General features: G+C 56.8%; 1 protein-coding gene across 1 annotated transcript; it reads left to right on the top strand.

Annotated features, from left to right (window-relative positions):
* Positions 1-3243: 3243 nt before the first annotated feature.
* On the top strand, positions 3244-15028 carry GDF7 (growth differentiation factor 7). Its single transcript, XM_020898276.2, has 2 exons — positions 3244-3628; positions 6272-15028. Exons 1-2 carry the CDS (start codon positions 3244-3246, stop codon positions 7228-7230), a joined length of 1344 nt encoding a protein of 447 aa, XP_020753935.2. The 3' UTR covers positions 7231-15028.
* The last annotated feature ends 223 nt before the right edge of the window (positions 15029-15251 follow it).

Raw genomic sequence — 15251 nt, 5'->3', positions numbered from 1 at the left:
CCATCATTATTTGAGAGGAAGGAGAGGGAGCCAGGCATGACCAAAACTTCCTTCTGCCCCTCTCCCTTCTGGGCTCTGCTTCAATGTGGCCACTGCTGGTCAAAAAGACCCCCAGGCCCTGATTCCCATCAGTTTATTATTGTTTTTTTGCCAGCATCAGGGCTTAGTTGTGGCACTTGAGTTAGTTGCTCTGCTGCATGTGAGATCTTAGTTCCCCAACTAGGGATCAAACCAGTGTCCCCTGCATTGTGAGACAAATTCTTAACCACTGGACTGCCAGGGAAGTCCCCCATCACTTTACTTTGAACCACCTCACAGTGCACCATATACTCAGATGCATTTATGCATGTAAGTGTTTACCATATCTTCTACCCTTACCAGAGCTCGGTGCACTTGTCCTGTGTATTGCTGAATTCACAATATACGGAGAGCCACTCACGGTTAAGTATTTACTGGAAAGAAGAAATGAATAGAGGGAGGGCTAAATGATGAAGAAATGCACTGTTGTCTGACTTGACAGACCAAGAAACACAGGTGACAGTGGCTGAGGCCTGGCTCAAGCCCCACATGTGATGGGTGGGGGCTCCAGCAGCAGCAGCCCACCCCCAGAACTCTCCTTCAGAGCCTTCCAGTGCCTAGAAGCTGCTGCTTTCTCAGCCATCATCACCCTAGGGATCCGGAACAGACTGGGAGGGGTGAGGCTCCGAGCCCCCTTTGTGCCCACCTGTTATCCTAGATCCACACAACCTTCCTGAATTGAGAATCTCCCCGTTTTACAGAGGGCTTCCCTGGTGGCTCAGAGGGTAAAGCATCTGCCTGTGATGCGGGAGATACAGATGAGGACATTCAGGCTCAAAGGAGCTTGCTGTCCCCGCTCCCCTAGGGACAGCAAGGGCCCAGGGGTTCCAACCCACTCCTCATTCCTAAGCCCCTGAGCGGCCTCAAGGTGGAGGTATCATGCAATCAGCAAAGGTTTATTTGGCACCTGCTCTGCCAGGCCAGTGCCAGGACCCTTCGGGTTCTCACCTTCACACAATTGGAGGAACTGAAGCCCAGACGATGCAATGGGGTCTGGTTGTTAACAGTAAAACTAAGACAAGAACCACGACTACTGGACTCCAGCTCAGAGATGCCAGAGTGTTTGCACAAATCAAGGTCTTGATGATATGCAAAACATCTGAAGACTGTTCACCGTGGCTGCAGGAAGAAAGGAAGCCAAGAAAGACAGCAGGGACCCAGTCGTTGCCTTCATAGAGACAGCTGTGGCAGTGGGGCCACTACTTTGACCAGTGTCTCTCTCTAGGGGGGCAGTTCTGCCAGGCAGCCTGCCTGGACTCCTGCAGGTCCGCTCTGTACCTGCACCACCAGAGAGGAAGATCCCTGACCGCGGCCTTGTCGAAGCTCTGGGTCCTTGGCCCCCAAATCCTGTTGGGTTAATGCAGCCCCAGTAATCCCAGCCCCCCACTGCCCTTCCTGCCCAGACATTCCCACGCGAACCTCGGGCTTTTTTACCCCCTCGTCCACCTGATCCGCTTGGGGTCTGACCCCTTGCCAGGTCTCTCCTGTCCCCCTAAATCCCAAGTGGTGAGTGACCCAAAGTCCCACGCTGAGCGGGCACTGCATCTTCGCAGTGGTCGGCAGGATGACGACTGGGGAGTTCACTTGGGAAGAAGCAGCCGGTACAAGGGAGTTTGGGAGCCTGGGGCCGCCGTTGGCCCAGGAGCTCCAGACGCCGGGCATCCTCAGTGGGTCGGAGTGCGCGGCGGCCAAGCAAGAGCGAAACTCCCGCGACTTTGGGTCCCAAGGCGTCTCATTGACACTGATCAGCTATTCAAACCGTGACTCACTGCCCCCGTCTAGATTTAGAGCTCGGTAGCAAATACAATGTTAAAAGAAAAAGATGCGCCTGCCCTGCTACGGGGATAGGTCAGGCTCCGGCCCTCTGTCCGTCCACCAACAGATCGTCCATTCGCTGAGCCTTCCGGCCCTCTACGGACAGATCTCCCGGCTGCTGGTGGAGCTGAGCCGACACCCAGACTTCTCTCCCCGGCGCATCTCTGTGAGATGCGGCCTCTGGGACCTACCTCGGCCGGCTGCGCACTCAAGCGCCCCGCCGCCCTTGGGACGGCGGTGTTGGGCGCCCCCTCCATCCTCCTCGCTACCCCCAAACCCAGCTCAAGAACCGCGGCCCGGGAAGGAAGTACAGAGGCGCTACCCCGAGGCTCTTCCCCGCCCGCCCTCCCGGCTCCAGGCGCGTCCCAACATACCCGAGAGCCCGTTTCCGTTCGCCGGGGCTCCCGTGGAAGCGGGCGGGCGGAAGGAGTCCTCACTGTCCACGCGCAGATGAACTTGAGCCGCTCCCGTGCGGGAACCCCCTCGTCACCCCGAAGTTGCCTTCGTAGTTCCTGAACTCCTTTAAGATCCTGGCGCCCGTCTAAGCGCGCGTTCCGCACCCTACCTTTGCTGGTTCGACCTTCGGTCCTCGTCCAGCTGTCTTTCCGGCCTGTCCTTTCAGGCCCCTAAACCCTCTCTTCCCCACCGTTCCTCTTTCCTGCTCCCGCCTCCCGCTCCGATCTTCGGAGGCTGTGCCAGGGTGGGGAACCGCGGACCCGTGAACAAAAACGCGCTTTGGCGGCGACCCCGCGCGCCCTGCGGCTTCTGTGCGTCCTCGTGGACTCTCTGTGCGCCCTGGCCACGGGATCGTGGCACTGACCGGCGGGGCGAGCCCCTCCGCCGCCCCACCTCCGGCGTCTCGGGCGGAATAGGAGCGGGGAGGGGGCGGGTGCTTCTCCGCAGGGGAGTGGGGAAGGAGCTGGGCGGGTACGCGCGAGGCCTCGGAGCCTCCGACTCCCGAGGGCGCATCTGGCCCCGGGCGCAGCGTGGGAGGAGGGGGGGGGTCCTCCTGGTCCCGGGGAAGCGAGGCGGGGCCCAGGTGGGTGGCGGGAGCCTCGGGTCGGTGACACTCGCCTGGCGAGAGTTGGGACGAAGACCTCGGGTGGGACAAGGAGGCTCCGGCCCGGGGCTCGGCTTTAGGCCGGAGTAGGGGGCGCGGCGCTGCGGCTCGAGCGTTCAGCAGGGGGCGCTGCTCCGGGCGTTGGACGGGGGTGGGGTGGGATGGGAGAGGGGGGGCCGCAGCTTGCAGCGCACACTTCCCCCATTATTAAACATTATGTTCAAAAGGCGCCGGGGGACTTCCCGAAGCCACGGAGCCCGCGCCGCCCGCCCGCCTGGCCCTCGGAGCCCATGGACCTGAGCGCGGCCGCCGCGCTGTGCCTCTGGCTGCTGAGCGCCTGCCGCCCCCGCGACGGGCTAGAAGCGGCCGCAGTGCTGCGGGCGGCGGGGGCAGGGCCGGCCGAGAGTCCGGGGGGCGGCGGCGGCGGCGGCGGGACAACCCTCGCCGCGGCTGCAGGCGCCTCCGCTGCCCTGGCCGCTGCGTCTCCCGGGCCCCGCGGTGCGCACCGCGCCACGGGCTCCGGCTTCAGGAACGGCTCGGTGGTGCCACACCAGTTCATGATGTCGCTTTACAGGAGCCTAGCCGGGAGGACTCCGGCCGGGCCAGTCGCCGCCTCCACCTCGGGATCTGGCCGCGCGGACACAGTCACCGGTTTCGCGGACCAGGCGACCGCAGGTACTGTGCCGTCACCGCGCCCGTCCACCCTGTCTTGAGCCCCAGCACAATTCCCCTGGGTGTGTGTTGGGGTGGGGACCTCGGTACCCGCACAGCCCAGGCTCAGGTGTTAGAAAGTTCTCCGAGGCCCACGCACCCGAGCTCGCAGCGCCTGGACTCTGGCTAGAACCGCGGCAGCTGGCGGGGGCCTGCGGCCCCCGAAGGCTCAGCCCGTTCTCTGCCCGGGCTACCCTGGCCCTGCCGGCCCCGCGGGTCCCTTCGAGGAGGCGGGCTGAGTTGGAGATCCGGAGAAGCAAGGAGGGGATTCGGCACAGAGCGACTGAGCAGTTGCGCGGCGATGGCTGCTTGATTGCTCTGCAGCTCCCAATCTTGCGGGGAGAGTCTTACAAACTGGGGGAAATGGAGGGGAACGCGGGACAGAGCGGGCATCAGACTAAAGTATAGGGCTCCGGAGAGGCTGGTGGCATCACCAGGTGAGAGGAGGGCGCTTCTCAGCAGGCTGGTCTGTGTGGAGGCGGGTGCCTGTCTGGTGCTGGGTCCCTGGGGAGGCAGAGGTAGAGGCGTGGAGCTCATGCAGGGAGGAGAGGAGGGCCCGCGAACCTGCAGGAATTCAGGCCTCTCTGGGCCAAGCACCCCACCTTGCTCCACCCTGAGCCATCCAAAGGTAGGACTTGGGTGAGGCAGTGGAGGTTGGGGAGTGTCATCTGGATTTTATTAATCTCTATTGAAGCCATTAGAGCAGACAGATAGGGAAAATTTAACTAATTTCAGGCGGAAATGCAAGTAATTTCGGCCTTAATTCTATCCAGCCAGAGACCCAGCCTGGAAGGCAGGAGGGAAAGAAAGGCAATAGGGCTGGGAAGTAAGTGCTGCTGCCACCCAGGCCCTGCCCGGGAGCCACTGAGGGGGTTCTATATGTCCGTCGCTAGCCTGGGAAAGCAGGTAGATGAGGGGCAGTAATCAGGTTTCTCATTCCCCCCAGCATACACACAGGGTCTACACAGGCTGCTTTATTTGGGAATGCAGGGACCGTCTGGGCCCAAATGGCCCTAAAGTCTGGTGGAAATTTTCAAGCATTCTCTGAGAGCCTGGGATGCCCCCTGGATGGGATGCTAGGGCACTTGTAGGGAGCCTGAGTCCTGCTGTGCAGACCCTGGGGAGGGGATCTCCCAGCTGTGGGAGAGGTGAGATGTGTCTGGCCCTGAGCTTGTAGAGGCACCAGATGCTCTTCCTTAGATCGAGTTAGGCCTGCAGTTGCCTCAGCCTGAGCTAAATCCCAGGAAATTTCGGAGAGGATGCAGCGGCAGAATCTCAAACCAGGGAGAGGCTTGCAGGGGAAGCTCAGAGAGAGTGCTGCTGCTCCCAAAGCTCCGGGGAGAAAGCATGGGGAGACGGAAGGAGCACTTTGCCCAGTGTCTCTCCTGCTTGCCTTCTGCCCTGAGCCTCCACTCACAGCACGGCTGCCTGAGGTCTCCAGAGGCCGCAGCAGCACCCACACTTCAGCCCCCAGGAGTCGAAGGCTTGGCGTCCAGTGGTTGGTGAGCAACACTCCAACAGTGGGGGGAGTCTGCACAGTCTCTACGCGTTTGGGGCAAAACGAAACCATATGACCTTCTTCAAAGGGAGCTCCTTATCTGCTGCTTGGTGGAATTTCAACTCTTTTCTTCCTTTCTGAGCCCCCAAAGAAAAAAGTGTCTACGACCAGAAGTAAAATCCCAGAGGCCGAGTTGTCGTAACGGAGGGAAAGACTAGGTCTGCGAGGGGACCAGCGGACCCTGGCAGGGTGACCAGTCGGTCCTCTGCCTTTCCGGCAGCAGGGCGTCCCGGCCGCTTCAAGCCCTTCCCAGAAAGTGGCTTGCGCTCCTTTGCCGCCTTTCCCCTCCGTCGGAGGTGGCGGAAACACTGGGAGAAGCTTGAGCCTGGAGTTCCCCATGGCGACCAGGGGCTGAGCCGGGCCCCTATTTGGGCCTCAGTTCCCCTCCGGCAGAGCGAGGAGGCTGGATGCGGGAAAGGGTGTTTGCAGCCCTGGGGACGCGTGCCCCTTCTGGACGAATCTCGAAGGCCTAGCCTGCACGGGAGATCGTGTCCGGCTGGAATGTCCAGGCAGGGCTAGGGAAGAGAAGCCCCAGAAGCAGTTTTCAGGGGACAAGAACTTTCGGTTTTCGCCCAACCGAGACTCTGAGACTCTCCTGGTGGATAAGGAGGGCCATAAGGAGCAGTCCCCGGACCGTGTCTGGCCTGGCCTCCACGTCTTGAAGAGGTGCACGACTTCTGATGCGCCCACCAGGCCTCTTTTTCTGCCACCGGCCGAAACTCTGGCCTCCGCCCTAGTCTTTGAAAACCCATGGCTCTGGGGCAGGCAGCCGAACTGTAGTCTCGGGTGCCGACGAGGTGCGCTAAGTTGGTTGGGTTGTCGGACATCAGTTAGCTCGAATCAAAGCTCACATCCCTATAACCTGAGGGACGGCTCCCTCTCTTTTGGGCCAGGCTGAAGGCTTTCGGACTGGAGTCGAGACGTCCGAGTGGGCGCCGGCCCTAGCGAGCCTTGCTCCCACATCCAGGGCAGTTGGGACTGTTCGCAGTTAGGGAGTGCACGTTTCGCTCTCACTCCATTCTTTCTCGGTCTCTGCCCGTCCCCTGCAGACGAATCGGCAGCCGAGACGGGCCTGAACTTCCTGTTCGACGTGTCCAGCCTTCCCGACGCAGACGAAGTGTTGGGCGCGGAGCTGCGCGTACTGCGCCGCGAGTCCGAAGCGCGGGGCCCGGGCAGCGCGAGTCCCCCGTTGCTGCTGCTGTCCACGTGCCCCAGCGCCGCGCGTGCCCCGCGCCTGCTGCACTCCCGGGCCGCCGAGTTCCTGGACGCCGCGCGCTGGGAGGTGTTCGACGTGGCAGACGCCTTACAGCGCCACCGCCGGGAACCGCGCCCCAGCCGCGCGTTCTGCCTCTCGCTGCGCGGAGTGGCGGGCTCGGCGCGGGTCCCGCTGGCACTGCGGCTGCTGGGCTTCGGTTCGCGGGGCGGCGGCGGCGCAGCGGCGGAGGAGCGCGCGCTGCTGGTGGTCTCTTCCCGCACGCAGAGGAAGGAGAGCCTGTTCCGAGAGATCCGCTCCCAGGCGCGCGCGCTCGGGGCCGCGCTGGCCGCGGAGCCGCCGCCAGATCCGGGGCCCGGCGTGGGCTCGCCCACCGCGGTCATCGGCGGCCGCAGACGGCGGCGGACGGCGTTGGCCGCGGCGCGGGCAGCTCAGGGCAGCGGCGGGGGCGCGGTCCGGGGCCACGGTCGCAGGGGCCGGAGCCGCTGTAGCCGCAAGCCCTTGCACGTGGACTTCAAGGAGCTGGGCTGGGACGACTGGATCATCGCGCCCCTGGACTACGAGGCGTACCACTGCGAGGGCGTGTGTGACTTCCCGCTGCGCTCGCACCTTGAGCCCACCAACCACGCCATCATTCAGACGCTGCTGAACTCCATGGCCCCGGATGCGGCGCCAGCCTCCTGCTGCGTGCCCGCGCGTCTCAGCCCTATCAGCATCCTTTACATCGACGCCGCCAACAACGTGGTCTACAAGCAATACGAGGACATGGTGGTGGAGGCGTGCGGCTGCAGGTAGCATGCGGGCCGGCTGGGCCAGGGCGGGGGCAGCCGCGCCACCCATGGACTCCCCGCTGAAAAGCAGCTTGGGGCCGAGCCTGTCGCCTAGCGGGGGTGCGCGTCCGAGTCTGACCCGGCGCCCTTGCGGAGGAGGGAGCGCGCACGTTCACATACCTGCACGCACAGCCTCACACTCCTCACTTGTGCACACGTGCACGGTGGACGTATCGGAAGGCCTTGGGAAGAGAGGATCTGACGCTACCGAAAGTCACAGGTCATATGTATTTTGCAAACAGATAACTATTTTTGCGCCCACTGCCCCCTTTTGGGGAGAGGAGGGGTTTGCGTTGCCGTGACAGTAACTGGCACTAAATCGAGTAGAACTGGGTTAGGGAATTGGGGGCTTCAGAGTGGGGGAACTAACGGGATACTCGAGTAAGTTTCATTTCACCCCCTTTTTGTTTCTGGCCAAGTGTGGGGCACAGCCGGCTGGGAGGGAGGGGGCAGAGTTCCTGGTGTTGCTCCTGGGGCAGACAGTAATGCCCTTTTTAAAAGTTTGCGTTGCATCCGCATCCGCGTCATTAACTCTGGAGAGGAACCGCTGCAAAAGGCCTCATGTTTTCCCCTTAACTTCCGAAAGCCTAACATTTACCAGTTTTGAAAGGGGAGTTTGTCGGAAAGACTGCATTGTGGAGCTTCCCAGATCTCTGCAAAGGTCAGCACCACTTTTTTAAATTTTTTAAAATCAATTCCAATTGGGAATGATCTAGAAAGTGGAAAAAACAATTTAGGAGGGGATAGGTGAGATGGGGGATAGGCTTTTAACTGCGGGTCTGATCTGACTTGTCATCGGGGTAGGGCGGTGTCTTCCAGGTCCTGCAGCTTCTAAGCTGGGTAGACCAGGTGGTCCTAGGGCCTTGGGGGGACACAGGAGGAAGTTGGTGCAATGTCTGGGGATTGGGAAAGGGGGTTGCTATGACTTTCCCTAAAGACCTGCCAGGAAGTTTTTCTAAGGAGCTGGGAGGAGGCTTCTAGGGTTGGAAAGAGGCACAGAGGTGGGTGGGGTGGGCAGGCTCCTGCCAAGGACGGAGGACTGGGGCTTGTCTGCCAGGTAGGCACAGCCCCCTCCAGATGGCACCCTCGGAGTGGCCCACATGTGCTTGTGCTTAGCTATCAAGTCTGTGTCGGCTTTTGCACGCTTTCACTGTGTTGTTGCTGTAGTTTTTGGCAGTGCGATAGTAACGGGAAGTGAAGCCACACAAAAGTGCTTTTGTGAGATTTCAGCTCCCCACAGCCCAGTGGTTCGGAGCAGGAGGAAGGTCGGTCCCTCCCCTCCTTGCTCCGTGGAGGGGCATCTGCAATTTCACTGCTGTGGTCCCTTCAGAAGGACCATGGTGTGGGGGCCAGAGGTGGAAGACTATCCCTGGTCTCTCTGTTTTGCCCCAAGAAGTCTTGCTGATAGTAGGATTGTCTGTCTCTGTAAAAGGGAGGCAGAACATGCCAGCCTCATTGTTTTATTTGGTGTATTTCTGCCTGGGGGCCCTCTGTGGCCTGTGTAAAAGATTGGGAGAAGGAAGAGAAACAGGTTGGATTTCACCTGCCTGGGGCTCCGAGGGCTTTCTTGAGCAACCCTGCAGCCCTCCTGGTCCTCCTGCTTAAGGCTGTGCTGGGCTTTCTCCTTTAGGGTCCCTGAGAGGCATTCTTCACTACTTTTCTTGACTTGGATGCCAAGATCCAGGGCGATTTATACAAATCTTCATTCTCAGAGATTACACTCTTAAAGAGAGATTTGAAAGATTTAGATACAACTCATTTATTTAAGGGTCCCCACCTGAGTCCTTTTTAATCTTTTAAAATCCCCCCAAAGGAGGAGAAAGCACATTTATAATGTGAATTTATATGCTGTGGCTATGTAAGTAGCTATCCATAACCAGAAAATGCAAGTCTCTTCACATTAAAACAAAAATCCCAAAGCAGCTGCTGCAGTACACTTCCAGTCAATTTCAGTGACAGGCAAACATCTATGAATTTTGCCAGAGAAGTGACACTCATTTTCTAAACTGTGATTTGAATAGTATTTGCATAGTGATTACTCTGAGACCCATCATAATGAAGAATTTTTTTTTTAAGGGCACTAAAGTATTAAAAGTCGTGATATTAGAAGTTTTAGAAAGGGAGCTGAAAAACTATACCTAAATATTATTTTGAAGAAATTCTAGGATATTTAATCTCTTTGGACAAAAGCAAACATTTGATACTTTGTTAATTACTAGGAGAAGCAAGTGGAGGGGAAGAAATGTCTTGATTTAGTCTGAGCTTTCTGTAACAGGAAAAAAAAAGTCCATTTTCTGTTTCCTCCTGTTGACTTGCTTCCACCAAGATGTAATGGAAGTGATGGAGGAAGTGGGGTGTCTCCCTCATCTTGAGTCCAGGCTGCACCCTATGGTGGGGGGCGTTGTCCTTAGTCAGTGACAGTTCCTTCGATGACCCCTGATGCCCTCAGTGTGGTGTTTATCAGACGAAAGGAATGCCACCTAGATTTCATCTGGAGCTGCAGAAACCCACCAGGGACCACCGGGTCCCGTCTCGGGCCTCTGTATCTCAGAGTTAAAAGGTGAACAGAGAGGTTGATGTGTTTTGCTTTGTAAAAAAGACAGCAAATGGGCCATCACACGTGGAGACAGACAGGTTTTTGCTGTGGAGATGTCGTTAAAATAGCTTTGTCAAGACGTGGACACAAGTGTTTTGCCTGCATGGTCAGTACCTTGTGCTGTCGTCTGCCTTCCAGGCAGTGGGGAGCAGGTCCGAATCAGCCAGCCGGGATCTCTGGTCCCCACGGAAGGGAGAACGGGCTGCTGACAGTCATGGACAGAGTGTCAGGACTGTGAGTGAAGGTGGCCCTCCTTTAGCCTGGGGTCCCCAAACTCTTCCTCTCAAAGGAGATACACCTTTCTATATTGCTGGGGGAGAATTGAGATCCTTCAAACCATTCTTCCTGCTAGAGAGGAGGGTATGGCATCACTGCCTGGGGAGCACAGGACAAGCCAGCTGGGGTGCCCAGGGGTGGTGCCAGGTCTGCCAGACACCCAGGCAGCCTGGTCAGTGCCGCTTGAAGCCAGACTTCCATATTAAGGGTGGCCCCAGCGCTGGCAAGCGGCTGTGCCCACCGATGCTGCGTGCTTGTCTGGTTGAATTCTGGGTTTCCAGGCAGCAGGACTGGGTCCTCTGGAGAGGGTGGCAGGCCTTGTCAGCTTAGCTTGGGGAAGCGGGCTTGAGCTGTGCCATTCATCCTGTACATGCTCCCCTTCGCCCTCCTGTCCTGGCCATTTTTGTTGATGCCATGGCAGGGGATGGAGAAGACAGGTGGACTGTGTGATCGGCGAGTCGCCCCGTCAAACCCTCTATGGGAACTTCTCCCTTGATGGCTCTCAGAGGAGGTGTCAGCAGGAGCAGAAACCTCGCTCCTATTTGTGCTCGAGAGAGATTGACTACCTTGTGGATGTCATCACAGTGTAACTCAAATCCTACAAGTCAATTATTCTGTTTGCAGTCTCATTCAAACTCAAAGCAGAAAATAACTAGGGACTGTAGACTGATTTTTTCCTTAAAGCAGAGACAAAAACTGAATGCTTTCCAAGAGCAGCTCGTGCAAAATCCGACTGTCCGCTTGTTTGAACGTGGGCTCTAGAGAATCCAATGAGAGGATGAGAAAGCACTATAGCCTCCTCTGAACCACACCTGCTATCAGGGGCCTTAGGGATTCTCGGGACACAGTGCTTCCTGCAGGTCCAGAAAGCAGGGGCAGCTCAGTGGGCTTTGGGCAGAGGACTTCTGGGGGACGCCAGGTGGGCTGGGCTGGGAGGTGCTGGAAAGCAGGGTCCTAGAGGGCCTGGGTTGGGTCGTGCTTTCAGAGAGGGACTGGACTGGGGAGGAAAGAGGCAGGGCTGAGTGGCCGCAGAGGCTAGAGGCAGTGAGGCGGGAAAGCTGGACCACTCCACGGGGCTGTGGGCAGTGCTGGGGGCCGGGCCCACCGCGGAAGTGCCCGCAGGAAGGCCACGCTACTGGGCGTCTGGAGAAGTCTGGCAAGTCATGGGTGGTCACCTCCCTGCTCAGAGGGTCAGTAAAATGAGAAGCGCTTGGGTCCCGCGGTTTAGGATTGTCCTTCATCCCCAGAGCCCATTCACATCATTCAAAGGCAGAGCAGACGTGACTTCCTGGAGAAGGTTCCCTCTGATCCAGCCCCAGAGCCGCTGTCACAGGTGCTGTAGCATTTTCCTCGTGTGTGTGCGTATGTGTGTGGGAGTGTGTCTGTTCATTACACTCTTAGCCTCCATTGGTGCTTCTTGGATGTTGCTCTGGTATCCTCCTGGGGCAAGGAAGGCCAAGAGTCCTGGGGGTTGGGCTCAGCTCACTAGAGCCATGACTTTTCTCCCCTCATGTCCCAGCTGAGGGGCGCTACCGGCCCTGCTGGAATTCTGCCTGTGCTCCAGGGTGGGTAGAGCCACACCTGGCTGAGATTTTTCTATGACCAAGTCTTGGGCGGGGGCTCCCATGCTGCGGGTACCCCTCTGGGAGAAGAGAACAGAAAAGATGGTGCCTTGCTGCAGCCCAGACAGGGGCCTGGGCTGTCGCGGAGTCCCTGGATGAGGCGGGCAAGCCCATCTGAGGGTGAACTGCTCCGCCAGGGCCCCACCTGGCCCTCAGCCACTTTGTTGCCGGGCCGGCGTGTGGCCCAGCTGCTGGGAGTGTGACCCAGGGGTAGACGCCAGGAAAGCTATGCTTCCTCTTCGTTTTGAAGCCTTGGACACCAGTGGCTGAACACTAAGGAACACGAGAAGGGAGGAGAAGAGAAAAAGATGTTATTTCTAACTTTTCAGACAGCTCCGCCTTTGGCTTCTGGAGCCTTCAGCCCTTTATTGGAGCAGGCTTCTTCCTCCTTTTGTGCTGTCCTGGACTTTAATCTGCACCCAGAGCTTAAAACTGCACAAACAGTTAACTCCCACCGAGGCTGTAGGTTAGAGAAGGCTGTTCCGTCTGGGAAGACCACGCTCCCAGTCTACAGCCAGCCAGCTGCGTGGATGTGGCTGCATGGAGAAGGTTGGAAGTCGGCCTGGTCCGTCAGTGGGGCTGATTTTGGCCACGTGGGCTCTGGTCCCTCATTCAGGGCTGCTCTCTGCTTGTTCCATTTGTGCTTCCAGAGCTCAGCTTCTTCCCCCTCACCCTGCAATTGCTTGCACCTTGTCTGCTGTGTGTGCAGCGGGCCTGGGGCTTGGTGGCGGGCAGCGTTGGGAGGTTGGGGCTTCGTGGCTGCAGCAGCGGCTGTAGCAGAGCCACCCGCGCCTCCCAGGGTAAAATCAAAGCGTGTGAGGTCATTGCAAAATCAGTTTGCATTTCAAGTCATGCTTGTAGTTGTTGAAAAGTACAAACACGCCCCCAGAGGATCACAGGCAGAGGGCGGTGGTAGGCTTTCTCTGCCTTGGCAGACCTTCCAGGGGCAGTCTGTAGGCCACTGCTAGTGCCCTTTAGATTCTAGTCTGTGCACTGTGTTGGCAGAAGAAAGGACTAGCTTCCCTCTCTCACACACCCCTATGGAGTAAGAGGGCTGGAGTGTTCACAGACCCTTCCCAAGAAGGTGTTTTTGCAGGCAGGTGAGTCTGTGGGCAGGACAGCTTGGCGTGCTACTTACTGTATGAAGCACACTTTTCACTCTTTTTTTGGCCTGGTGAACTTCCCTCTGTTTAGGGCAGTGCAGAAGCTTTTAATCTTCTAAGTCAGTAATGGGATGTGAAATAAATTGTCTAGAAGAACAAGAAGCTTTGCACAGCAAGTTCCAGGTGCCTTTAGGCCTGGAGTTTCAAGACCTTCCAGACGCAGTGAGGTGTTTTTGCTTTTGCATTTCTTTTTCACTGGTTTTTAAGATGTAGGCCAACAGGAGTGTGGTGGTGTGGAGATCTGGTCAGGTGGGTATGGGCCAGTGGCGGTCTTCTTTGCAACCCGTTCTTTTCTTCTCTGTGCTTTTCCACCTGACCAACAGTCACTGCATCCAAAGGTGCGGGCAAAGTATCTCTCTGTTCCAGCCTCGACTCCGCTCAGACACTTGGCTGCCAGAATCTAGAACCTCAGCCTGGCCTTCCTGGGCTGAGGTGTGCTTGTGGCGGACAGTGACAAGACTCTCACCCTATGGGGCTTATTCATGGGAGTCCTGCTGAGTTAGAGGTCAGTACAAACCCATCTCTGCCCAGGACGCACGCCCTTCCCTTGAGACCGCTCCCTGGGCTGCAGGATAGGGAAGAGCGATCTTTGGCGGGAGGTTCGCTGCAGCCACACACAACCATAACTGTTGTACGTTCTTTGTGACGAGCCTGTCTTCTCTCACGCCTCTCAACCCGGAGCGGCCCTCACCTAGATTTTTCCGGGGGTGAGTGAGTCTGAAAAGCAGCGACAAGGTGTGTCGGAGGCCCTTCCTTGTCTGCATGTTTATCTGAGTGACTGAAGGCTGCCAAGGGCAGAAAAAGGTGCATGTGTCCCCATGGCTCAGGGCAGCAGGAACTTGGCTTGAGGGGAGCAGGCTGGCTTCAGGAAGGCTGCACCCATTAGCAGGGTTTATTTTCTTTGCAACTTATATTTCCGGGTCAGGACCTGTGAGAGTCGGAGCAAAGTCAGCCATGCAGCACTCTCTTTCGAAAGTGATGAAACAGTTCAGGGAGAAAGCAAGCTCGTGATAAAATGTGTTTTCTGGCTGGGAAGTACTCAAGTTCCAAGCCAGGAACGGAGGCTCTGGAAAGGGGGAACGTCTCTTTCTTTCTCCACCTGGAGAGCATCTTTAGAGTAATGGTTTCATTTTGTTTTTTTGGCATTTCACTTTATGCTGTAGTGCGAAGAACTTTTATGTTTTTTATGAGGAAGAATCATCTTCGAGTCAGTTTAGGTCTTTTAGCTGCAAGTATTTCACCCCGCATGGAAAGTTAATGATTTCTTTTAATAAGATTTCTGTAATGATTTTTTAACTTGCCTTCAATAGATGACAATAGGAGATTCTGAAAAGTTTGGAAAGCATTTTCTTTCTTCTTTTTTTTAATATATAAAGAAGCAGCTCTTCTCACTGTGAAGGCTTCTGCAGAAGTCCGGCACCAGCTTCCCTGCGGTGCATCTGCACAGGTGCTGGGTGGGCAGCGGCGTCTGATGTGATGGGCACCCTGCCCTTTGCCAGACATGCCCTCCAGTGCCAAAACGGTGATTTTAAAGGAAATGGGCAAAACTCGAAATGATGGCGATGCCATCATAGCTGAATGACATGCTGTTCCGTCAGCAGCTAAAGACACAGTTAACCATTTGGGGGGATGGATAGACGCCCCTTTTGTTTTGCAATGACACTGTTTCTCAGCTTGGCTTGGGAGTGAGATGGGGGAGCCAGGGAGGGTTTTAGACTCATTTAACATGAGCTGAAATTTTCTTTGTCACCTGTCTTCTAGCTCTGGTTCGGCCTGAGGCTTGGGGGCTGGAGCTTGGGCCATTCATCTCCCTGCTGCCCGGCTTGGCCATCTGGGCGGCACAAGCTGACGTTGTGAACGCCACCGCTGTGCCCAGGCTGGCTAGCAGGGAACTCTTTAAGGGCAGGTACAAACCCACTGTGTATATGTATTCTCAAATTTAAATAGACTGTACATATTGGAATGTAAATGAACTGTGAAACAGCAATCTCTATTTTTCTGGACAGTTATATAGCAGTATGTATTTGTTAAACGTGCTTGTGTACTCTTCATTAACCATCTTAATATTTTGTACAGATAAGTTGATTAAATATTTTATTGTTAAAACTGCTCCTGGCTGGTCTTTAGAGAACCACTTTTTTGACTTGTTACCGTGTTTTCCCGTGTTGAGAATAGCAGTCAACCTCTGAGAGTTTAGGAGCAGATGCATTGGAACCGGAGGTTCTGGGCCCATGAGTCTTTAAGCTGACTGAGTGCTCCCCCTTGAAACACCTCAGGCTGTGAGTCCAGGAAGGTGGGGGCTCGAGCCATGGGACTGCCGCTCCCTGGG

The sequence above is a fragment of the Odocoileus virginianus genome, chromosome 2 (assembly GCF_023699985.2).
Source record: "Odocoileus virginianus isolate 20LAN1187 ecotype Illinois chromosome 2, Ovbor_1.2, whole genome shotgun sequence".
Taxonomy (NCBI): domain Eukaryota; kingdom Metazoa; phylum Chordata; class Mammalia; order Artiodactyla; family Cervidae; genus Odocoileus; species Odocoileus virginianus.
This window is presented reverse-complemented; position numbering and strand designations above follow the sequence as displayed.

What these genes read in the sequence shown, in the direction of transcription:
- GDF7 (XM_020898276.2), top strand. Translation starts at nt 3,244, where the DNA reads ATGGACCTGAGCGCGGCCGCCGCGCTGTGCCTCTGGCTGCTGAGCGCC. An exon ending in CGCGGACCAGGCGACCGCAG is followed by an intron (nt 3,629 to 6,271) that starts GTACTGTGCCGT and finishes CGTCCCCTGCAG; the next exon opens with ACGAATCGGCAGCCGAGACG.